Below are 24,927 nucleotides of genomic sequence, written 5' to 3'. Positions count from 1 at the left end.
TACCAAGCTGGGAGGGGTTGTGGATGCTTTAGAGGACAGGATTATAATTCAAAATGATCTGGATAAACTGGAGAAATGGTCTGAAGTAAATAGGATGAAATTCAATAAGGACAAATGCAATTAATTCATTTAGGAAGGAACAAGCAGTTGCACACATACAAAATGGGAAATGACTGCCTAGGAAGGAGTACTGCAGAAAGGGATCTGGGGGTCATCGTAGACCACAAGCTAAATATGAATCAACAGTGTAACACCGTGGCAAAAAAAGTGAACATCATTCTAGAGTGTATTAGCAGGAGTGTTGTAAGAAAGACACGAGAAGTCATTCTTCCGCTCTACTCCACGCTGACTAGGCCTCACCTGGAGTATTGTGTCCAGTTCTAGGCGCCACATTTTAGGAAAGATATGGAAAAATTGGAGAGGGTCCAGAGGAGAGCAACAAAAATTATTAAAGGTCTAGAAAACGTGACCTATGAGGGAAGACTGAAAAAATGGGTTTGTTTAATCTGGAAAAGAGAAGACTGAGAGGGGACATGATAACAGTTTTAAGTACATAAAAGGTTGTTACAAGGAGGAGGGATAAAAAATGTTGTTTTTAACCTCTGAGGATAGGAAAAGAAGCAATGGGCTTAAATTGCAGGCAGGTTAGACAAACACTTGTCAGGGATGGTCTAGATCATACTTAGTCCTGCCATGAGTGTAGGGGACTGGACTAGATGACCTCTCGAGGTCCCTTCCAGTTCTGTGATAAACTATGCAAGTAATAAATTGCAATACCTGCACAACCCTTTCGTATCTTTACAGTCCAATATTTCACACTAGCTTATACAACAGTCATCTCTCTCTCAATAAAGGTATAATAATGTGGTAATAAATACTTTGAGCCAAATTTTGCCCTCACCTATATTCATGAACTTCAATAATGTTTTGAATATAAGAAATGTCTATTATACTATTCTTTCTAGAGTCCTTAATAGGAAATTGGGTACATTTGTTTCTGGAGAGTGAAAAAGAAAGGATGATGGTTTTTAAGCAGCAAATTTCTAGGAAAAGTGTCTTTCCCCCCAAAAAGAGAGAAATTTCAGGTATATATAGTATGTCCAAATATAGATGCCTTCAGTGGACAGACTTTCTTTTTTGGAGCTTTCTGAAGCTATACACCTGGGTTATACAACTGAAAAAATGTTTAATTATATAAAAAAGGTGAGCGTGATAATCATTCTGCAGAAAAGTAGGCGTTAATCTATAAATTTAGACTTGTGCTGTTGAACCTACTTAGCAACTTCATTAGTAGAAAGTATGATCTAAAATATATTTAAAAACAAAACAGCAGCCCTAAAAGGTATACTGCAGCCAACTTGCATGGTAACTACAGAGCTGAAAAATTAAAAGTGGCTTAATGTGACTTTTAGTTCTTTGGTGATAGCAAAATTGAAGAGATTAAAAGCCTGAGTCATAAAAAATGCATCTACTAGTTAAGTGCCTTTTTAATGTACTTAGTAAAGTGTGGAATGCATTTTTTTGAGTTAGATGAACTTTGGTAATTCATTACAACTTTTTTCTCTTGTGAGCAATTTACCAGCTATAATTTACAAGCAGGGCATGCAGCACAAAGAAGTCGACAAAAGACAAAAAGAGCAACTGATCCTTCAACACACAAAATACACAACACGTTTGTAGATATTAAATGCACTTGCTAAAGTCATTGAATTTCCAGGTTGCTATTAGATGGAAGTGATATAATGATCTAGAGGGTTTATATTAGAAGGTGTATAGTTCAGCAGAGAGGAGGCGTTGTGCAGTGGAGATTTCTTCCTCTTTTCCTGCAGCAGCATTCTGAGTAGGCATGTGTGCATGTTGCTCTTCTGAAAATTTTCCTCCCCTATTGATACTGTGTGATTATGCTCCTTTGTTTACAGTGTGTCCTCAGAGTAACACGTGTATAATGTGTGAATGCAACCTTGTTATATTCCTCTGATTTCTGCCCCTTCCTCTCCTATAAAACTTCTCACTCTCAAACCTGTTGGGGATCTCTCTTACCCCAGACGGCTCAGGTTTCGTTGTCCGACCACAAAGAGACAGGCAACGACCAGCAAGAATCCCACTATCAAGTTCTTTATTGTAGCATGCCATACAAAAGAGAACTGCCCATCTCACTCCATACAGAACCAGCCCCCCCTTCACAAATTCAAACTGCTTTTTATTAGCTATTCCGTCGCATCATCACTTACGTCGCGTTATCACTGTACCTTCCCAGCATTTGTTCCCAGCATACAAAACAAAGAACAACTGTTACTTCTTGATAACTTCATGCTTAGTACAAAAAAAGAATACATATTACTTTAAAAAGTGTCTGTAAGCATTTTTCTTTCCCAGCCTCTACAAGCATTCTCTTATCTAGCAAAGTCACACAGATGTCTGTGCTGGCCTGTCTACCCCAGCCAGTAAATTAACTAGTAGGCCTTGGTTAGTTGCTAAGCTGAACTGGGTTGCTAAGCAGAACTAGGCCAGAACCACACTCATCAAACCCATATCCACAGCTCTTCCAATAATAACCAGCTTCCCTGCAATGGCATTTTTTTTTAGGTGTGCCAGGTACATTGCTAAATGTCGCAGATTCTGGGTTCAGGAGCTTGCATCTCCAGCAGCCAAATGTCAACAAAGTAGCTGCTCTTCACCTCCTGTCTGTCTCTCTCTGACTCCAAAGTGAGAGGCTGCAGAGGAGGGGAGATGGTGGGGAGAGCAACCTTGGGTGCGAGGACAGTTACCATGATGTCCCAGATCTGTCCCACCCGCACTACTGACCTACTGAATTGAATGGGGCTGGCACATGCAACTAGTGACTCCCTTTAAGCTGTCTGTCTGCTTTCAGCTGCTCCAGGCAGCAGCCAGCGCCTACTGCAGTAGCTTACAAAGAACAGCTTCTTCTAATCCTGATGTAGACAGCAATAGACTGCCCCTCAGAGAAACAACGCCTAATGGTAAGTGCAGTGGCAGCTCCAGGCACCAGCGCTCCAAGCACGTGCCTGGGGCGGCAAGCCGGGGGGGGGCGCCCTGCCGGTCCCTGCGAGGGCGGCAGTCAGGCAGCCTTTGGCAGCTTGCCTGCGGGAGGTCCGCCGGTCCCGCGGATTTGGCGGTAATTCAGCGGCGGGTACGCCGAAGGCGCAGGACCGGGGATCTCCCGCAGGCGTGCCGCCAAAGGCTGCCTGACTGCCATGCTTGGGACGGCAAAAAAGCTAGAGCCGCCCCTGGGTAAGTGAAAGGGAAGGGTTCTTTCAGCAGTTAGGGGAGAAAGAGGGCAGCAACTGAAGAGCAGCAGAAGGCAGCATTTAGGTAATGAAACACCAGTGGAGAAGCCACTGGATGGGGCAAAGATTAATTTCCCTTTTTTTCTGATTCACACATTTCAGGCTGTGTATCCTGAGTTAGTCCTTTTAAAATAAAGGAACCTTTTGTTTCCTACCTCAGCAATAAATGAAGTAGCCCTTAGAGTATGCCATGAGCTCTGCAGAGGACCTAACCCTTTGCATATCTCCCATCTGTTGCTGACCCTTCGGAAGTGAGGTGTAAAATAACTTAAATTACAACAAAACATAAACCTTTGCATAAGCATTTTCCGAAAACTAGGTGTTTCTAGAATCTCCCTGAAGGACTTCCATGACTCAGACCCTAATTGCCTGTGCCCCGCAGAGCATCTCCATTCCCTTTTATATCCTGGTTAACCCTGACAAGATCCACTGCCTGCATCAGCAATCATTACTCTGCATGTCTGTGGAAGGTTTTAGTGACCAAGTTTAGGGCTTCCCCATAGAGAATCCTTGTATTGCTTTGGAGAGCCTCTACTCTGACAACCTGTTACATACGGCTTTTGCAGCTGGAACCTCTGCTCTTGCACAGCTCCTCACAGAGGCTCCATATTGTGAAAGGAAGGGCACGAAAATAAATGCCAACAGTCCTCAGTGTTTGTTCTACTCTGTTGCTTGGCATCTCTTGGATTCTCAAGCAGCCTCAGCTGTGACCATTTCTTTCTGATGTGGAATGTGCTACGTTATCCATGCTTTTTTAACCTCTAGCCTTCACTATAAAATGGCCGTCTTCTCCCATTTCTTGTGAGATGTGAATGAGTAGAGCTGATCACAAAACAGGAAAACGTATCACGAAAATTTGCATGGAAGGTTTGCCCTTTTTCAAAATGTATTGAATTTTTTTGACCAGCTGTGTTAAGATATAGGCAAGTATTTTGTAAAAGCTATTTTGAATGAAGGAAAAAGTATCTACTTGTCCATGCATTACCTAATTTACCCGGAGAAGTCACATCCATAGGAAATTATTGATGCCAATAATTTAATATTTTTTTAAAGGATGAAGTAATTATATAACTATATAATACCCACAGTTACTCAAGTGGAAAAATCTTGTCCTTTGTAATTTTATATTCAAAGTGCTTAAATGATTTAGGAGACTAAATTCCATTTTCAGAATTGACTTAGGCACTTAGGATCCTAAGTTTCATCCCCAGGAAAAGGGATTTGTGCTTCTAAGTGCCTAAAACTTACTTCAGAAAATGGGATTTAGGCACTTTGAAAATTGTACATAAAGGCTCCAATATCAATCCATAGAGGGAAATCCTGGCCTTATTGAAGTCAGTGGGAGTTTTGTCATTGATTTCAGTAGGGTCAGGATTTCACTCATATTTTTCACTGCATATGCTGTATCCTACCTGGAGTAAGAAAAATAGCCCCTTTCTTCCCCTGGTGTATAATATCTAGGTACTGTCAGGAGGTTTAGGCTTTCCTCTAATGCATCTGTCATTGGCCACTACTGGAAGCAATATACTGGACAAGATGGAACAGTCCTCTGTTCTCACATGAATCCTGTGGCACCTTATAGACTAACAGACGTTTTGCAGCATGAGCTTTCGTGGGTGAATGCCCACTTCGTCGGATGCAAGAGTGGAAATTTCCAGGGGTAGGTAAATATAAGCAAGCAAGAAGCAAGCTAGAGATAACGAGGTTAGATCAATCAGGGAGGATGAGGCCCTGTTCTAGCAGTTGAGGTGTGAAAACCAAGGGAGGAGAAACTGGTTCTGTAGTTGGCAAGCCATTCACAGTCTTTGTTTAATCCTAAACTGATGGTGTCAAATTTGCAAATGAACTGAAGCTCAGCAGTTTCTCTTAGAAGTCTGGTCCTAAAGTTTTTTTGCTGGAGGATGGCCACCTTAAGATCTGCTATTGTGTGGCCAGGGAGGTTGAAGTGTTCTCCTACAGGTTTTTGTATATTGCTATTCCTAATATCTGATTTGTGTCCATTTATCCTTTTCCTTAGAGACTGTCCAGTTTGGCCGATGTACATAGCAGAGGGGCATTGCTGGCATATGATGGCATATATTACATTGGTGGACGTGCAGGTGAATGAACCGGTGATGTTGTGGCTGATCTGGTTAGGTCCTGTGATGGTGTCGCTGGTGTAGATATGTGGGCAGAGTTGGCATCGAGGTTTGTTGCATGGATTGGTTCCTGAGCTAGAGTTACTATGGTGCAGGGTGCAGTTACTGGTGAGAATATGCTTCAGGTTGGCAGGTTGTCTGTGGGCGAGGACTGGCCTGCCACCCAAGGCCTGTGAAAGTGTGGGATCATTGTCCAGGATGGGTGCGCTGATGATGATGCACTGGAGGGGTTTTAGCTGGGGACTGTATGTGATGGCCAGTGGAGTCCTGTTGGTTTCTTTCTTGGGTTTGTCTTGCAGTAGGAGGCTTCTGGGTACACGTCTGGCTCTGTTGATCTGTTTCCTTATTTCCTCGTGCGGGTACTGTAGTTTTGAGAATGCTTGGTGGAGATTTTCTAGGTGTTGGTCTCTGTCTGCGGGGTTAGAGCAGATACGGTTGTACCTCAGTGCTTGGCTGTAGACAATGGATCTTGTGGTGTATCCGGGATGGAAGCTGGAGGCATGAAGGTAGGCATAGCAGTCGGTAGGTTTTCAGTATAGGGTGGTTTTAATGTGACCATCATTTATTAGCACCGTGGTGTCTAGGAAGTGGACCTCCCGTGTAGATTGGTCCAGGCTGAGGTTGATGGACGGGTGGAAGCTGTTGAAATCGTGGTGGAATTTTTCCAGAGTCTCCTTCCCATGGGTCCAGATGATGAAGATGTCATCAATGTAGCGTAGGTAGAGAAGGGGTGTGAGTGGATGGGAGCTGAGGAAGCGTTGTTCCAGGTCGGCCATAAAAATATTGGCATATTGTGGGGCCATGCGGGTGCCCATAGCGGTGCCACTGATCTGGAGATATATATTGTCATCAAATTTGAAATAGTTGTGTGTGAGGATAAAGGCACAGAGCTCAGCAACCAGTTGTGCTGTGGCATCATCAGGGATACTGTTCCTGACAGCTTGTATTCCATCAGTGTGTGGGATGTTTGTGTAGAGAGCCTCTACATCCATGGTGGCTAGAATGGTGTTTTCTGGAAGGTCACCAATGCATCCTAGCCACCATGGATGTAGAGGCTCTCTACACAAACATCCCACACACTGATGGAATACAAGCTGTCAGGAACAGTATCCCTGATGATGCCACAGCACAACTTTAGGACCTGACTTCTAAGAGAAACTGCTGAGCTTCAGTTCATTTGCAAATTTGACACCATCAGTTTAGGATTAAACAAAGACTGTGAATGGCTTGCCAACTACAGAACCAGTTTCTCCTCCCTTGGTTTTCACACCTCAACTGCTAGAACAGGGCCTCATCCTCCCTGATTGATCTAACCTCGTTATCTCTAGCTTGCTTCTTGCTTACTTATATTTACCTACCCCTGGAAATTTCCACTCTTGCATCCGACGAAGTGGGCATTCACCCACGAAAGCTCATGCTGCAAAACGTCTGTTAGTCTATAAGGTGCCACAGGATTCTTTGCTGCTTTTACAGAGCCAGACTAACACGGCTACCTCTCTGATACTTGTTCTCACATGGTAATTCCTATGTCCTTATAATACTTGTCCCCATAAGAAGAGGGGGTATAATATCAGCTTTAAATTAAAAGGGAAATAAGTACTAGGTGGAGAGAGAAGATGTGAGTAGAAGTGACAGCAGCGAACTGTGCAATGTGGTGGCTGAAATGGAATACAGCCAATGTTTGTTCCTGATGTTTTATTGAGTAAAGTCTTGTATGTATTATCAGTCCTTCAAAAGATGATACAAGTTTCTTCATGTCTATTTTAAGTATTTCAGCAAATGCATATTTCATAAACCTCCTCTTATTGCCACAAACTCAAATTGTCTTCAATTTGTCTGTCTGAATCAAGTTCACATTACATGCCCTGATACAGTAAGTGCATTTATGATGAACAGTTGAACACCTGTTTCAAGGAAAACTCTACCCATTGCTCTCAAACCAAGAATCTAAAAGTATAAACAAGAAGGAAACAATTCTTATCTTGTGAAATGCAATTTTAATTGCAATTGCCATTTCTGCCCTATATGTTGGTGATAGCTTTCTTGCTGAAAAAGACACCACTTCTGCTACAAACAGTGTGGAGCCCATCATAGGGCATTGCAAATTAATTTTAAATTATAAAGTATTTTAGTGTTTAAAATTTAAAATATTTAAAGAAAATGAAGTATTTTATTATAATGAAACTAGATTAGGAACTGGTTTAAATTGTCTTACTGAAAGATTTCATGCTGCCAGTGTCATAAATGACATTACAGTTTCAGCAAGGCGATCAACACCAATAGAAGACTCAGAAATATTAATTTGAGTGAAAATAAATAAAAGTGTCTTTATTATAAGAGCTTCTTCATGCTCCTACTGTTTGGCCAAATAGAGTAGACACAACTGTCTATTCTAAATTAGCTATTACCACTCAAGAAAGGGATCTTGGAGTCATTGTGAATAGTTCTCTGAAAACATCCGCTTAACATGTAGCGGCAGTTAAAAAAGTGAACAGAATGTTGGGAATCATTAGGAAAGGGATAGATAATAAGACAGAAAATATCATAATGGTATGCCCACTTCCTGAATACTGCATGCAGATCTGGTTGGCCCAACTCAACAAAGATATATTAAAATTGGAAAAAGTACAGAGAAGAACAACAAAAATGTTTATGGATATGGAACAGCTTGGAAAAGGTTGGAAAAGAGACGCTAAGAGGGGATATGATAGAGGCTTATAAAATCGTGACTGGTGTGAAGAAAGTGAATAAGGAAATTACTCCTTCACATAATACATGAACAAGGGGTTAGTGAAACCAGTGAAATTAATAGGCAGCAGGTTTAAAACAAACAAAAATAAGTATAATCTTCACACAACGCACAGTCAGTCTGTCAAACTCCTTGCCAGAGGACATTGTGAAGGCCAAAACAGGGATCAAAACAGGGATCAAAAAAGAATTTGATAAATTCATGGAGGATAGGTTTATCAATGGCTATTAGCCAGGATGGGCAGGGATGCAACACCATGCTCTGAGCATCCCTAGCCTCTGTTTTGCCAGAAGCTAGGGACGGCTGACAAGGGATGGATCACTTGATGATTGTCTGTTCTGTTCATTTCCTCTGAAGTATCTTGCACTGGCTACTGTTGGAAGACAGGAGGCTGGGCTAAATGGCCCATTGGTCTGACCCAGTATGAGCGTTCTTATGTTCTTTAAGGGGAACTGCACAGGCTTTAAAACAAAAATCTGAAAATTCTTTCAAGGATTCCATCAGAGAAAATATTATATAGTCACTGTTTTTAAATGTAACAAAATTTGAAGTAACTATCACCTTAATGAGAAGCAAAACTCCTAGTTTCTGTGTCAGGATCAGTGACAAGTTCCATAAACAAAGATTTAAAACAGGGGTTCTCAAACTAGGGGTTGTGACCCATCGCAGATCACGAGGTTATTCTCTGGGGGGGTTGTGAGCTGTCAGCCTCCATCCTACACTCCGCTTCACCTCCAGCATTTATAATAGTGTTAAATATTTTTTAAAAGTGTTACTAATTTATAAGGGGAGGGGTCCCACTCAGAGGCTTGCTGTGTGAAAGGAGTCACCACTACAAAAGTTTGAGAACCACTGATTTAAAAGAACCATCTCATTATAAATCCCTATTGTACGTGAATTCCTTTCCCCCCCTGATGTAACCCACTCTGGCTGTAAAACCAGAAAGTCTACAGCTCAGATTTTTCAGAATCTTTGTAAGGGAATTTCATTTAAAATATATAACTTCTTTCATTTATACACAATAGACTTTTTCATCTTTTTTAAACTTACATGTGGGCTTTTAAACTTACAGCACAACCTTTTTCGTTAATCAGTTTTAAATAAACAATATAATCTAAGAGCCAGAGCTATGTATGTTACATCTTCCATCACACAAATTTATCTGTAAAAAAACTGTGGTAACTTTCTGAAACCAGCTGCTCCACTGGGATCTGTAATTCTGTCAACACACAGCTATCCATATCTGTGTTTCTCATGGTATTTTATAGTTCATAAAAGCACCATCATGCAGAGATGTTGCTTCTGGGCATAACACTAAAAAATGATGGTAGTGTCCCAGTTTAAAATAAAGGAGTCTGAATCAGAATGCCTGACCCAGCTGAAATAAATTCATATATTTGAAAGTCCCAGATCTTTGTAGTTGTACTTGGGTCTTCCTTACTTAAAAGGGAACAAAGTTATCAGGACAGATACTAAGTCATTCACCATTCTTAGTATTTGACTCAAGAACTGAATTGCTTATTATATGCCATAGGAATAAATGAAAGTCATTGTATATATTCCAATCATAACAACATCTTGAGCTCTTTAAAATTTTACATCATCTGTTTTGATGGAATAGCCAACAATTCAGTTATTCATATTGCATTTGCACTTTTGATTTAATAATCTCATTTTTTCCTTTGGCAGATGTACAACAAATGGCAATCGACTGGCTCACTGGAAATTTTTATTTTGTGGATCATGTCAGTGACAGAATCTTTGTGTGTAATCACAATGGAACTGTGTGCATTACCCTGATTGATCTTGATCTTCAAAACCCTAAGGCAATAGCTGTTGATCCAACATCAGGGTAAGAGTATTGTTCACATAACATGCTTGTTAAATTATACAATGCATACTTGCATGCAAAAAAATCTAAAACATTTATGTTTTATTTCAGTGCTTGTGCTTTTCAGGCCACACATTTACTTAATATAAACCTTAAATGACAGATTAATTATAAGCTCATGAAACTTCCTTAAGACATCTCAATGTGATAAGAATGCTACTTCTCTCTAGGAGAGTAAATAATACACCCATTTCATTCAGGTGTATTGAGACATAATATTTGCAGTTATTTATTGAGCTGTTTATTTTGTTGTAAAAAATAAGTACAACAATAATATATATAGGCAACATGTACATTGAACAGTCTTGCTTCAGCTGTCACAAGTAACTGCTGAACCATTTTAATAATAGTATATGTTTTTGTGACTTTAAAATTGCAGGAGAAATGGAAAAGTAACTTAGCTCTTCACAAGTTTTCTCCAGTACATTCTAACCCTTTTTAGAATATAAAGAAAAGGAATCTCGCGACCATCTTCTTATAATTTACTCCCTAATCTCTAGGGGCATTAGGACCTCATCACTAGTATGTTTTGGAGCAGAATCTCTTTGTGTGCTCCTATTGGGAGTCAGTGAAATATATATAAACAGTCTGGATTTGCATTTTTATTGCATAAACACATTCAGAATCATTTGGGGAGGAAAACCTCAGTTAAAATACTGGCCACTAAAAACCCTTTACCTTATAACCACTACCAGCTAGAAAAAGTTTTCAAGCAAAATGATGAAGCAGGATGCATCACTGAGCATGGAGGAAATGTTGTTTAAGATGTAAATTTCAATGAGGTTTTTGGAGTGGCTGTTTTGTCCTCCTTATTGTTTTATTAGTCTGCAGGTAGTTAAGTATGAAATGACTGGTGGAATATGTCCTAAACTGCCATAAGCCTTTGCTCAATAAATACAAAAATATTTACTGAAGAAACAGCTTGTCATCCATATGTGGACTTTTGTTACTCTTTACTTAAAGCCTGATTGAATATTAAGATGCATCATCACAATGGGTTTAATTTTGACAAGAACAGCTTGCATGTAAACTTTGCAAAGGAAGCTGTATAATATAATTCCTGAATATAGCTGTATTTCTATTTGCAACAGATGGTAAACTTGACTCAGTCTGACTGTAGTGATGTTTCAAAAAGACATTAGTGAAAGAAGTTGTATTTAAACCGATTTGTTTGGTAATTCTCATAAGAAAGAACTGGAGGTTTTCAAATGGGCTAACAGCAGCCTTTTCAACTACATTTACTTACATGTTCTGTTCTGGATTTGCTAGTTGAATTCCAAACTAGTTATTAAATAATCTTGTCTGTCAAAACCATCGGAATTGAATTGAATTATTTTCCTTGAAATAAAGAACACAGATCTTTTTGGAACAAAACTGTCATAGCAGAATATCATATATGTTAACAAATCTCCCTTTTGAACACCAATATCTTTCTTTACTCTTCCCATTTTTCACTGTCATAATATCAAAGGTCCTCAATTTGGCAAAGAATTTCAGAGTAGAAAAGCCTCATGTTGTTTGCACTTAGTCTCTGAAGGATTCCATTGGCTTTGATAGCTGTTTAAATATAATTCTGTCATGTATCATTTATTGGAATAGTGTAATAACTTTTTTATATTTAATGAGTGTTCTGTACACTGAAGTCAGGTATATTGTATACATTGTGTGTGGGTTCTATACTTACTTTCAAGAACATCTTTTTCAATTACACACATTAGAGGTCATTTTTATTTTGTATGTTGTTTTGTTCATCCCTCTTGCCAGCACAGGAAGTTTCCTTACATTGTAAATCTGACTTCAAACTACTATGAAATATTTTTAAAGCAACAAAGCTTCTCTCAGTTCCACTGACAGAACATTCCACTGTCTTTTCCTTTGCTCAAGTCCATCCCATTGTTCCTCGAAACAGTTTCACTCCCACTCTGGTATTTTTTCGCCCTCCACATAAACATAGCCCAAAAATGTTTGCAGTGTTCCAAGTGTGATCCAACTGGTACCATACACAATACAACTTGATTTTGTACAACATCTTTCATACACTATTGCATAAGCCTTTACTGTATCCCAAAATGCTTCACTGTATTAAATAATACAATACAGAAGGCATATTAGTCAAACCATATCTAGCTATCTATCTAGCTGGTGCAAAAATAAAGTGTCTTAACAGTTTTAGATTTTTTTAAATACTGATGTGAAGACTTAATCTAATTACTACATTAAAGCATTTCTTCTTAATGCAATAGGCTCAGAATGTGTCCTCTAATGAAAGAAACCACAGGTGGGAGTCTTAGCAGGGAGGAAAACTCTAAAATTCTCTTTGCAGAAATCTCCTCCAAATGGTTACATGAGCAGTGGGAGAGGGGGTTCTTTTCCTCCCATGGAACAAAGGAGGGTTCAGCTTCCCATGGAAGATTCCTTCATGGAATCTTCAGATCCCAGAAGATCCATGCAGAGGCCATAGTCTCCACATGGGCTTCTAAAACTTCCTATTTCTGGAAGAGTGGAATCCATGGACCCAGGGCTTCCTTTAGTGGCATCCTGAAGTGGAGAGGAGCATTGGAAAAGTTAATAGTCTCAAGCTGTATTCACTGTCCTGCAGATTGATTATGGGGCATGGAACGAGATAAAGTGCATCACCCCATTATTGAATAGCATTAAATTAAAGCTCCAGCCTCAGATTTATATTGAAGTAACTTGAAATGCATTGTTACTTGCATTTATGTTAGGTTGTGACATGAAAAGGAACTCTTTCCAAACTGGGCAGTTGCTGCATTCTGCTATTAGGTAGGACTGCAATCACTCAGAAAATGTGTGTGTCAACCCTATAACACTCTGTCCCCACAATCTTGTCCTAGCACTGTTTCCCAAACGGTGGATCCTGACCCACGTTTGGTCATGAGAAGGGTCTAGGTGGGTCATGCGCTCCCCCAATGTGCCCCCTGCCACACTTACTTCCTGTGAGCAGCTGGATCTGAGCAGCAGCAACAGCATGGAGAAAGCTGTTGAAGCAGGCAAGTGGACACTCAGTAGACTGGTAGTGACTGTGGCCTGGCCATGGGGACAGAGGGACTGGCTGGAGCTGTTGGAGAGGTGAGGACTGGGCGAGCAAGAGAAAAAGAGCTGAGGGGTCAGGCTGGGGAGGGACGGGGAGGCGAAAGAGGAGCAGAGGTAGTCCCAAAAAAGACAAAACGCAGATTGCCTTACTTAAATGTTTGGGAACAACTGTCCTAACAGACCCCTGCTCCATTTTTTTATACTCCTGCCAGTCAAGAGGAAAGGTCATGTGAGTCTGTGCTTACATGGGTGCTGTTGCTCTTCTGGTGGTATCTTTGAATCGCCAAGAGGCATGCCTTTTTCTTTTCTTTTCTCCTTTATTTCAAGCTAATATTTTAAATATATATTTTAGTTACTTCAATATCAAAGTATTATTTCTATGTCAATATATTATGTTATATACTTATCTGTCTCGTAATGATATTGGTTTTATTTTTTCTTTATTGAAAATGTTATAATAACTCATTAAAGGTGCAGATATATTGAAATATATTGTAAATTGAGCACCAAGTGATTGTGGCACATAAAAGTATGTGTATTACCATCTAAAAGCAGCCAATATTTATATACCTGGTACATATATAACAAAACATATTATTTTATATTAAAATATAAAACCTACACTATTCCTATAAAATATTATGTAAGTGCTCTTATAAGAAAGTCTCCAATTTGCAGTGGCCTTCAGTGTATTTGCTCTCATAACCTGTATTCCAGTCATAGCAAATACCTAACTGTTGAATGTATTAATATTAATATTAATACTATTAAGTGCTGACAGTGTGCTTAGAACTATGCAAGATACAGAATCCTTGCCCTGAGCAGAGGAACTTAGGGCTTGCTCTTATCAATAGCAAAACTCCCATAGACACTCATGGTACAGGATCAGTGTCTTACTGTCTAGCTTAAACTCTCTTCTTGTTTGCCTTTGTGGTGTGAGTTTTAATTGTTGTACTATGTACCAGTAATCTTGACTGATTCACAGTTACGGGCACAACACAGGCAAAAACTTTCCCATGCTGTCCAGGCCAGGGTGTTTCCTTCCTGTTTGTGAAAAGACCATTTCTATGAGTGAGAGAATGGTTGAATCATTTTGTGTGTTAAATTATTTGCTTCACTGGTGAAATGGACAACAAGCATGCCAGTTGTAGATATTTTTATGATATTAATTTCTGTGCACTTGGAAGTGGACTGGGGCCACCAAACTCATTTCACATGTGATGCTGAAAGTGCCAAAGCCTTCATTCACTACTGAGTGATGCAGGAGTTGAGCTTTCGAACGGCTCTAATATCACATTACCTGTTGAGTCATCAAATTCCTTGTATTTGGAATTCTTGCATGACTTGTGTTAAATGTGTTGGTTTTGGTTGAGAGGTAAGCATTTCCACTACAAGAAATGTCTTCTGTTATTAGTTTATTCCTGCATGTATCTTCTAGAAATGTAGTGTGAAAAGCGAGTTCTCCAAACAAACAAACAACAACGGAAGAGGAAATACTAATAAAAAATGAAAACCATTATTTAACCATGTAGCCTTTATGCAGGACTGCTCTTTATCTTCTATTTCAATTACTTTCCAAAAGAAGAACACACTTTACAGTATAGCTCTGGGATTTGTGTTATAGGACACTTACCAAAGGAGAAAATTAAGTACCATATATTATGAGTACTTTTTTGTAAACAATTCAAATTTGTCAGTGATGGATACATTTGGGGAGGAAAAAGAGAACAGTCCTACTAAAAAAATAAATTAAAGAGCAGGAAAAAAATGGAGAAAAAATGTTTCATAATAGTACATTGCCTCTCCAGTTCCATCAGAATGAGAGCTTTAGCTGCTCATGCCACCAGCTCCTAGAATTAATAAATAGTACTGGAGGGACCTCTTCCTTTTCTGGGTGAGAAACACAAGCTATAACTGTCACTGTTCTCCTTCATCTTTTTCTCTCTTGCAAACTGGTGTAGATCTGATGCTTTTGTTTCATGTGAAACAGGCATGCATTGTGTTTTCATGGTTTAATTTGTAGTCATGATCCTCTGAATGTACTGCTGCTGTGCACGGGAAACTCCAGCTAATTCCTCCCTGGTACAAGTAGCATATTCATAAGATCACACCTGTAATTGCTTTGTACATTTATTTTAATTGAAAGGCAGTACATTTAAAACTGAAAAAATGTGGCCTCATGGATAGAACACTGGACTGGGACTCAGAAGATATGCATTCTGTTTCCAACTCTGCTAGTGGTCTGCTATATGACCTTGGGAAAGTCACTTAATCTCTCTGTAGTTTGGTTCTCCTATTTGTAAGATGGAGTTAAGGAAACTCCTCAACTTTTGTAAAATGCTTTGAGAGCTATGGATGTAAAGCACTATATAAGAACTTGATATTATCATCTATTTATTTTATTAAACAATGCTCACAGCCACAAGCTATGGAGGGCAAGAGCTTATGTAGTAGGATTTGAAAAAGAATTAGATAATTTATATGGATGATGAAAACATACACAGTTGCATTAACTAGAATAAAAAAAGAGGGATATAATCCCTCATACTACGGGGCACAAGCCGTCCCCTACTGGGCAGTGGGGAAGGTGGAAGAGGATAGCAGGAGATCATTGTTCTTGGGAGGTATAGGGGGTTTTTTTTGTTTGTTTTTTGTTGTTGTTGTTGTTTTGTTTTGAGGGGGGAGAGAAGATTATATATATCTGTTTGGCATGTATTTTTTAACATTTCAATATGCATATTTATATACACCCACATATAATGTATATATGCATATATTGGTTTACTTATCCATATATAATAGTGTTTATAATAACTTTGTATTGTATTTTATATGGTTGAGAGTGAATGAATTTTAAGGAGAATTTTGAATGCAGAGCCCAACCAACCCTCTCCCCCTCCCCCCGCCCCAAATGTATTTAGAGGCTTGCAACCCGTTTAAATCAATGGAAGTTAGGTACCAAAATATATTGGAGCATCTGGGCCCTACTCCCTAAGAAGTACAAGACTGTTCCAAGCATAAGCAATAGTGTGGAAGAAGGCGGCATATAGACCAGAATGGGAAAGGAATTAAAATGAGTTAGGAAGAGGGCTTGTGTAGAGCGAAGGCAGCAAGGGAAGGGCACTGTAAAGAAGAGCAGAGAGGTAGCAGTGGCGTTGTGCAGAGTTGCAGGGTTAAGAAAAATGAGTCTGAATTTAATGTTACTGCGAGTGGGAGACACCTAGGAAAAGTCTTAATAGAGGAGGCAGGGGAGAAGTAGAGAAGTGATAAGAGTCTGGTCAGTAGGGTCCTGCAGTCTTCAAAGTGAGAGATTCCCGCCATAGGTGGGTTTAGAGAAGTTTGTAAAAGCTGAAGCAAGCGGCTGTTGAATGGCATGGTGATGAGAGCCATATAAGTATCTGAACAGATCTGACAACTGATTGCCTGTCATGGGAGGAGTGAGAGGAGGTGAAAAAGGAAACAATTTGCAGGATGGATGATGGTGGCATTATTAGCAGTAATGGGAGAATAAAGATAGGGAAGATAAGGAATTTGTTTTTGTCTTGATGGGCTTGAATTGCCAGCAGGAGAAGTTGGAGAGCCAGCTGGAGTTGTGAGAGTGAACAGAAGGGGAAAGATATGGCTGGGATCTGTCCGGATAAATATGGTAGTTGAAGGTATTAGAGTGGATCAGTCCCAGGGATAAGATGTGGAAAAGAGAAGAAGTGGGAAGGGAGTGCAGGAACCTGAGGGACACAATTAATGAAGGGAATGGTGAGGAGAGGCAGACACTTATCTAGATGCTGAATGATTGACTGGAGAGGTAGGAAGTTGAGCACAGTGAAGAAAATCCCAGAAGAAGAGCGAACCCAAGAGGAGGGAGTTACAGACTATGTCAAAAGTAGCTGGTAGATTGTAGAAATGTAGAGATGGAAGGGCCCTCAGAAGGTTGTCTAGTCTATCCCAGTTCTCTGAGGTAGGATTAAGTCTAGGTAGGAGGATAAAGAATAAATCTTTGGAATTGATCTGGAATAGATCATTGATGTCGTTCGTGACAGTGGAGGGGGCAGAAATGCGATCTGAGTAGATTCCAGGAAGAGAGTTGGAGTAGAGAGTCACAACATTCATTAGAGATGACAAGTTCAAAAGAATTAGAGATAGTGAGAAGGAGCGAGATGGGCAGTACTTGAAATAAATAAAATTTATATAAATTATATGGATGTATTCCACACATGCAGCCCATAAAAACAAAACAACCGAACAAACAAAAAATATTGCTCTGTTTTCCTCATCTGCCTTTCAAAGTTATTTAAACAGTGTTGGTTTTTAGGACCTCAGCACCTACATCCAATAGAGGCTATCAATTTTTATTCTTTTCTTGTCTTCCTCTCTTGTTGTCTGCAGCCCCTTTGACACAGCCACAGGACTTGGGAGAGAGCCCTGAATTGTTAAATGAGTGGGTTTTTATTTTCCAACATCAATATTTTCTCCTAATTAAAGACAAGTTTTATAGTAATTTGTAAATAGCAAAAACATTAGTATTTTAATAAAGCACTATTATTAAAATGCCCGGTGCCTTTTCTAGCTCTAAAGCAAATTCAGAGAGCTGCCTATAAGAAACATACATTGAACAATAACTGTAAAAATTTTAAAGGTGACCTTTAAAGAAGAGAAATGTTTATGCTCTCTTTTTAAAAATTTCTTTATGATGTCTAATAAAACACTGGGATTTTTTTATTATTTTATCTTTGGCATTAAAATGCAGCTACTGATGCCTTTTTTTGTTTTGTTTTAAGACTATGAATAATTGGAAGTAACAACACAGTGAAGCCCAAAGAGCTGAAAAGGGAAGGGATTATAGTCAGACTGTATAAAACTCTTTGATTTTTGTTTGCTTTGATTAACACCTCTTTAACTCAGATGACTGGTAAACACTTAAATGAACAGACTTCTGTGCAAGATTCAAAACTCTGCCACTTCAGCTAAAAGTTGAGAAACTTCCAATTCCAGTTGCTATGGTCCTCCATGGAGTCCTCTGGGGGGAAAAAGTTTAGGTTAAAAAAATAGAAAATGTAATCTTACATTCTTCTTTTAATTTTTAATGAAAAAGAAGCGTTTTTTGGATGGAAACTCATTTTTATTCCTTTGCATATCACTTTTAAACTTCCTTAAAGTCCCAGACTTCTATGAGACTTTGTTCCTTACTGGGCAGTATAACAGGTATAGATCTGCTTAGTAAGAAACCAGGCCTGATAATGATGATACTGTTGGTGAATTCTCAATGAATATCCAAAAGCAGCATGTACTATCATTCTTTTTTTCTTCCCATTTTCCTTGAAGCTTCATGACATTGCTTGCATGCAAATGCAAACTCAGAAAATGACAGAGGAACTTGTATTAGTCCTCAGATGAGCTCAAAAAATCCTTTGATTTATAAACATGAAAAGAAACAAACTGAAACAGATGTGAGATAAAATTTAAAGTAACCCATCTAAAAATGTTAGCATCAAAAGCAAGTATTCTCAGTCAGCAATGAAATAGTAGGATCCAAAATATCTTATACATTATGTAACTGTACATAAATAGAAACCCATTAACAGGACTGTGTTAATGGCTTGATCAAAGTGACTGTTTACTCTATGTAAGGCAGTGTTCAGAGACTGAATTTGGAAAAGTCCAGTACATGCAGTTGTCAAACAATATTTTATGTGAAGTTGCCTAGTTTCTCTTCTGTTGTGTGTGTCTGTCTGATCAATTACATTGTGTTAAGCATGAGGTCACTGACCGTAACTTCAAAGCCAAATGTTTACTATGACCTTGTTAACTAAATGCTATGTCCTTAAAAATGGGATCCAAAACAGGTTTTATCCAAAGAGCCGCAGAAAATTCTAATAATAAAACATATAGTGAATGACAAATTGTTTTCTCCAAGCACTGATCACAAAACTTTGAGGAAATTATGAAAAATGGACAGTATCAGCATTGCCATTAAACCAACTGAAAGATTCCCCTCCCTCCTCCCCCTCCCCGCACTCCCAATAGAAGATTGAATGTCTGACTTTGTCATTTGTGGAGAGCAAAAGGCAAGTTACACGGTAACTGGCATCACATCTCTCATAAAGTGAAGTCAAGTAACTTTTCTCTGTCCCAGCATGTAGACACTAGTTAATAATAATTTTTTACCAAACTGTTGCTACCGAAAAACAATTTGACTCTCAGATGTCCCTGTTAGGGCCACTGGGCCAGGCAGAAAGTTTAGTCCGTGTTTTAGTGCAGAAAATGACTCTTCCCCTTTATGAGGGCTCTGCAACATCCCAGCAGTTTTATTGTTACAATAGTTTCGTCTTGTAGTTGTGAATTCCTCTTCCTTGGAATGAAAGACCATTTGTATTTTCTCTGCACTCGTAAACAACGACAAAAGTGGTGTGTTTGCTGTAACAAAAGGCAGCTTCTAACCAGCAAAAATTGCTTTTCCAGGGCAGGGGTTGAGGAATACAGCATAATGTATTTTGCACTTTGGCCAAATTTTATGAACACTATTACAAATCAAAATGGTAACATTTGCATAACACAAGTAGTTGTTGCTTGAGGTGTTTGAAGGACCATCTATGAGGCTCCCACAAAACAACTGGCTTTTTATATGGTATCTGTAGTGCAGACAGTTGTTACCAAATTACTATCACAACAAATTAAGCTGAACAAGTGAACAATAACAGAACAAATAAACCACCTTGAGTCTGATTGCCTTGGGCAATTCACAGTTGATATGACACGTGGTCTCACTGTACTTCTAAAATGTCTTCATGTCATTAAAATCATTACTACTATTCCTTTCATAGTCCTAGCCTTCAGTTCTTACTTAATCAAAGCTGCTATTGAAATTGCATGTGTAAGAACTGCAGAATTGGGCCCTTAGAAGTTTCTCTATTCATTACTTACAGGGGAACTGGGAGGAAGGGATGTTAAGCCGGTCGCTAAGGGAGACACTAGGTGACTTCCTAGCTAACCATCTATTCCATTAGAAAATTTGTTCTGATCAAGAGGAAAGCAGTTGTGCATATTACGTTAAGACCAAGATTCTGATACCAATCAGAGCACTGGATACATCAAATTATGGAACAAAATCTTTGGGAAATACCAATTTAGCGCCAAATTCTTTCAGTTAAAAAGTAGCTTGTGTTTCTCTGAATTTACCGTGGTGTAACCAGTGAAAGATTATGGAGCAAATTCTAACAGAAAAATGTAAGTCGTATGACATAAAGCAATTCTTACAAGTTTTACATGCTGAAAGAAAATAACACTATAGTGGCATAAGCATATGTCAATATTCTAAAACTTCCAGAAATTCTGTGTCTAAAGGAGGGTATATGTTTCCTAAATTGCTTATATACTGCTGCAGTACATAAGTGTGTAAACAAATTTTTCTCCAAAGTTGATTTCATGCTATTTATTCCTTCCTTCATTCTAGATAGAGTACTGCATGCATAAGAGAAGAGATTTAAGCATGAAAACACTGGTATTATCCCAGCTCTGGCTGGGGCAGTAAAGGTTTTATGACCCCCAAAGGGCAAAACTGATCACACTTGTTCTGGTTAGCTTATCTTCAGTCTTAATGTTTGTGCTTACCATGCTGGCTGTGCTCTAGAATGGTGGAGGGGGTGTTTGATTGCTTATGTGGTAATGATTCTTCCCATTATTTTTCTTTCATCCTCTCTTCCTGATTCCTGGCACTCGCACCCACGTGCTTAGCCACATAAATCCTCATAATGGGGGTGCTAGGAAATGTAAGGGCGCTTGAGTGTGAAGACAAATATTAATAATAGATACATTGCAATACTGGCAAAAATGGATCATTGAGAAATTACAAAGGCTGCTCTTTTTAGGGGAGGAAGAGATTGTAAGGAAAACGTATTTAAGTTTTAGTATTTATTTTTATTTTTATTTATTTTGGGCTTGTCTGAAAATGAAGGCAAAAAAGTATGGACAGGACTGCGGCAATAACAAAATGCAAACGTATTAAAGAGGAAATAGGAGAATAATGAAGGTATTTGAATAAGAGTTAGTCCCCTTACAGAAGCAACAATTCCTTCTAGGAATTATCTTTATCTTAAAAGAGACTAATGAAAAGACATGAGCAGATGCTGTATCTTCTTCCTCATTCACTAAAGAGCTGTGAGCTTCTTTTTCTTATTATAGTAGACAACCGTACAAGCAACATACCAAATCAACATCAATTTTGTTATAAAGCTTCTGCTTGCTCGGGGATTGTATTATTTATTGGCTTCTGTGACACTGAGTCTGCCTCAGCCCTTGTATTGCCTCCTATACTAGTAGAAGAAGAATATGTAGTGGAGAGTGGTCATGGCCACAGTCTGGGTAAGCAGAGGAGAGACGCTAATGAGGAGCAGCATTGCATAGGAAGTGATGCTGTGATGAATGATGCAATGATGGCCCAGCTGTTCTTTGAAGAAAATTACACAATTAAACCATAGGCAAGCTGTGTGGATGTGTGTAATGGATACTATCTCGCTCTGTGTGTTAGTATTATTTGCTTGTTATTAAATTGGTTGTTTAAAAGATTTTGAATAGTAATATTACATATCCGTGGGTCCAGCTTCAGTGGGAGCAGAATTTTGACCAAATCGTACTTAGAAAACTGCATGATAATCCAAAAATAACTGAAAAAGAGTTTTTGTTTTTTATTGTGGGGGTCTATAGTGTATGTGCCCATTATATATTTTTTTTAACCTCAGGTTAATTGATTACTAGCTAACTCAACATAATTACCATGTTTTCAAAGATTACTCTGAACACTCTCCAAACATTTGTCCCAAGATACAAACTTATGTGGTTTAACATAAGTTTAGTTTACAGTTAGCTGCAAACTTATGAATGTTTGGAGAGTGTTTAGACTAGCCTTTGGAAAAGTGTTAACTACTTTGAGTTAAATGGTAACTAATTAACTGGAGATAAAAATGTCTTGGTAGATAAGCACTGTTGACATGCAAGAGTTGTATGACTCTGGGTACGTCTACACTACCCGCTGGATCTATTGGGGATTAATTTATTGCGTCTAGTGTAGACGCAATAAAATTGATCCCCGATCACTCTGCCGTCGAATCAGGAACTCCACCATGCACGAGAGGCGGAAGCAGAGTCGATGGGGGAGTGGCAGCGGCCGACTCGCCGCCATCCTCACGGTCGAGTAAATCGACCTAAGATACGCTGACTTCAGCTACGCTGGTATATCTTATGGGAGCATGCTATACCAGTATAAAGCACCTTTATACTGAAATAACTGTGTGTATAATAAGGAGGTTGGACCAATTTAACTATTTTGGTAGAAAATCACACTCCTAACCGAAGTAATTAATTGGAACAAACCAAGCCAAAGTTTTATCTGTGTTTCTGGGTGTTTGAGAAGGGCTAAGAGGTGTTTGTTGGTCTGAGTCTCTTGAAAGGGTGAGATATTTTTCTTTCTGGTATTTGGTTGCCTAATGAATTGATTATTTTGATATTGGGGTGGGAGGGAGGTGCTTTTTTCATCTTGTTGTTTTAGATAGTACTAAAATATATAGTTTAAAAATTAATATCTAAGCCAGAATTTTCAAACCTGGGAGCCTAATGTTAGCTTACTTAGGTCCCTAAATAAAGGGGCCTGATTTTTCAGAGGTGCTGAGCATTTGCGGCTCCTGGTGGAATCAGTGGCAGCTGGGGTTGTTTAGCACCTTTGAAAATCAGGCCACTTTTATTTATGTGTATTCCATGTGTGTGTGTCTGTGTATATAATGCACACATTTCCTATAGCACAGGCTGCATTAAAATTGTAGAAACCACAGTATTTCTTCACGTTATAGGCAAAGCCTATGCACAAGATTTCAGCTTAGTGGGTTCCCCTGGCATATCTGGCACACTGAATAGCTATAGAGCTTTTTAACCATAGCATAAATTATCAGCAGAGCTGGTAGCACTGCCTATTATTAAGGTTACTTGATGTTTCCCATTATGAGACCTTCTTTTCAGTTGCTTATAACTTTGCCAAATTTTATTTGGACTGAAATTTTCCATTCCTGATGTCTGCCAGATGTCTTTCCATTTTTTTCGTAAGTTTCTGCTAAAACAGCTTGACTGTATATGTCACAATTGGTTTAGCAGGTTCTGAGACTGAGGCTAGGGAAAAAATATTACAACTGTTTTTCTGAAGCTCTAATGCCTCCATGCCCTCGAACAAGGGTTTCATATTTGGTAGGAGTTGTTGCCTTTGTGTTAGGGATCTTTTGCCATCCTAATGAAAATTCGCCCAGAGACAGGCACATGCTCATTAGAGACTTGTTAGCATTTGGCAGCTAAATTCTCTGAAGAGTCCATCTGCAATGAGTATATTACAGCCTGAGGATGAAGAGGCTGATTGGGACTTTCCCTACAATTGCTCTTTTCCTGGCTGCTTGGGGCTACTGGCACCTGCCTTAGAAAGTCAGAGCAGGGACGCTTTCTCTCTCTATTGGTGCTGAGACAGGGAGGAGAAGAATGAGGAAGCAGACTTATTTGAATGCAAAGGCACCCAGAGGAACTGGTGAGGGGAGGGAGAGTTGGTAGATAAGAGCAGGAGGGGAGAGGGGATTGCAAGAGACAAAGTGTGGTGGGGAGCAGAGAGGGAAAGGGAGGAGCAGGAACTGGGGCAAATAGGTGCAGAGGAACAGGAAGTGGTGCATTGGGGTAGTGGATAGGAGCAGAGGGGAATGGGACAGGAGGCATAGTGCAGAAGTGTCTACAACCAGTGGAGCATACTTCCCTCAGAAGCTGGAATTGAACCCAGGAGTCCCGAGAATAAACTTTGCTCTGCTGTCAGCAAATAACTGTGAAACCCACTGGCAAAGTGAGTGTTGTCTACTTCTAACACTACCAGTTACTTTGTTAGTGCAAGTGGTGGAGCGCTGTGCTATAGATCTAAAGGTTCAAATCCTGCTGATGCCCCAAACTGGGGATCAGCATGATTCACATGATAACATTTCTGGTTTTTTCAGTTTTTCAAATTAGGAAATTACATTTTAGAAAGAACATTAAAAGAATGTTAAGGTTGCAAAGTTAAGCATTTAAAGGTTAGGAAACAGCAGTCTTAAGGTTGCCTGTGCAACCTTACTTCAGTTCTCTTCTCATATGCATTTTGATATAGTCTTCAATTACATGACCACATACTACTTTTTCCACTGCATTCCTGCTTCATTCAGTGCACAGGATGGACTGTGCTCTAGGGCTTGTCTACAGCATGCAGCTTTTAGCGACAAGGCTGCATCGACACAGCCTCGTTGCTAAAAGTCAGTGTATGTAAATGCTCTTTGTTGGTACCTACTTTGTCAGCACTTTTGCCAACAAAATACTTCCAGCCCCATAAGCAGCATTAGCTTTGTCGGCAGGAGAGCGCTCCTACAGACAAAGCCATGTTCACACTGCCACTTGTGTCTGCAAAACTTTTGTCTTTTGTGGGGGGCCTTTTTAAGTTCTCATGAAAGACAAAAGTTTTGTTGACAAATTCGCAGTGTGGACATACCCCTAGAAATAAATTAGGTTTGTATAGTGAAGAAGACTGTTATCTGTAGGACTCACTGCTTCATTTGTTGTATAAGTTGCAAGGTGTGTAGGGAGGGAGTTAGGGATTGCAGGAAGAAATAAGATTGTCTCTTGGTTAAGGAAGTTGCCACACTGGAGTATTGGATTCTACCCCTATGCTTTCCACAGAGTTCCGATGTGGTGCTAGGCGAGTTATATCACTCAAACTTTTTTACAAACCGTCACTAATTAAGCATTCCT

The 24,927-nt window shown here is 39.3% G+C and overlaps 1 protein-coding gene across 1 annotated transcript in view; it reads left to right on the top strand.

The window, feature by feature from the left end:
• The window catches only part of LRP1B (LDL receptor related protein 1B), a 1,288,869-nt gene that overhangs the window by 640,108 nt on the left and 623,834 nt on the right, over positions 1-24,927 (top strand). The window contains exon 9 of the mRNA XM_045032831.1: positions 9,885-10,047. Coding sequence (XP_044888766.1) covers positions 9,885-10,047 — 163 coding nt within the window. The remainder of the gene's footprint in view (positions 1-9,884; positions 10,048-24,927) is intronic.

This window comes from Mauremys mutica, chromosome 10, assembly GCF_020497125.1.
Source record: "Mauremys mutica isolate MM-2020 ecotype Southern chromosome 10, ASM2049712v1, whole genome shotgun sequence".
In the NCBI taxonomy this organism is placed as follows: Eukaryota; Metazoa; Chordata; order Testudines; family Geoemydidae; genus Mauremys; species Mauremys mutica.
This window is presented reverse-complemented; position numbering and strand designations above follow the sequence as displayed.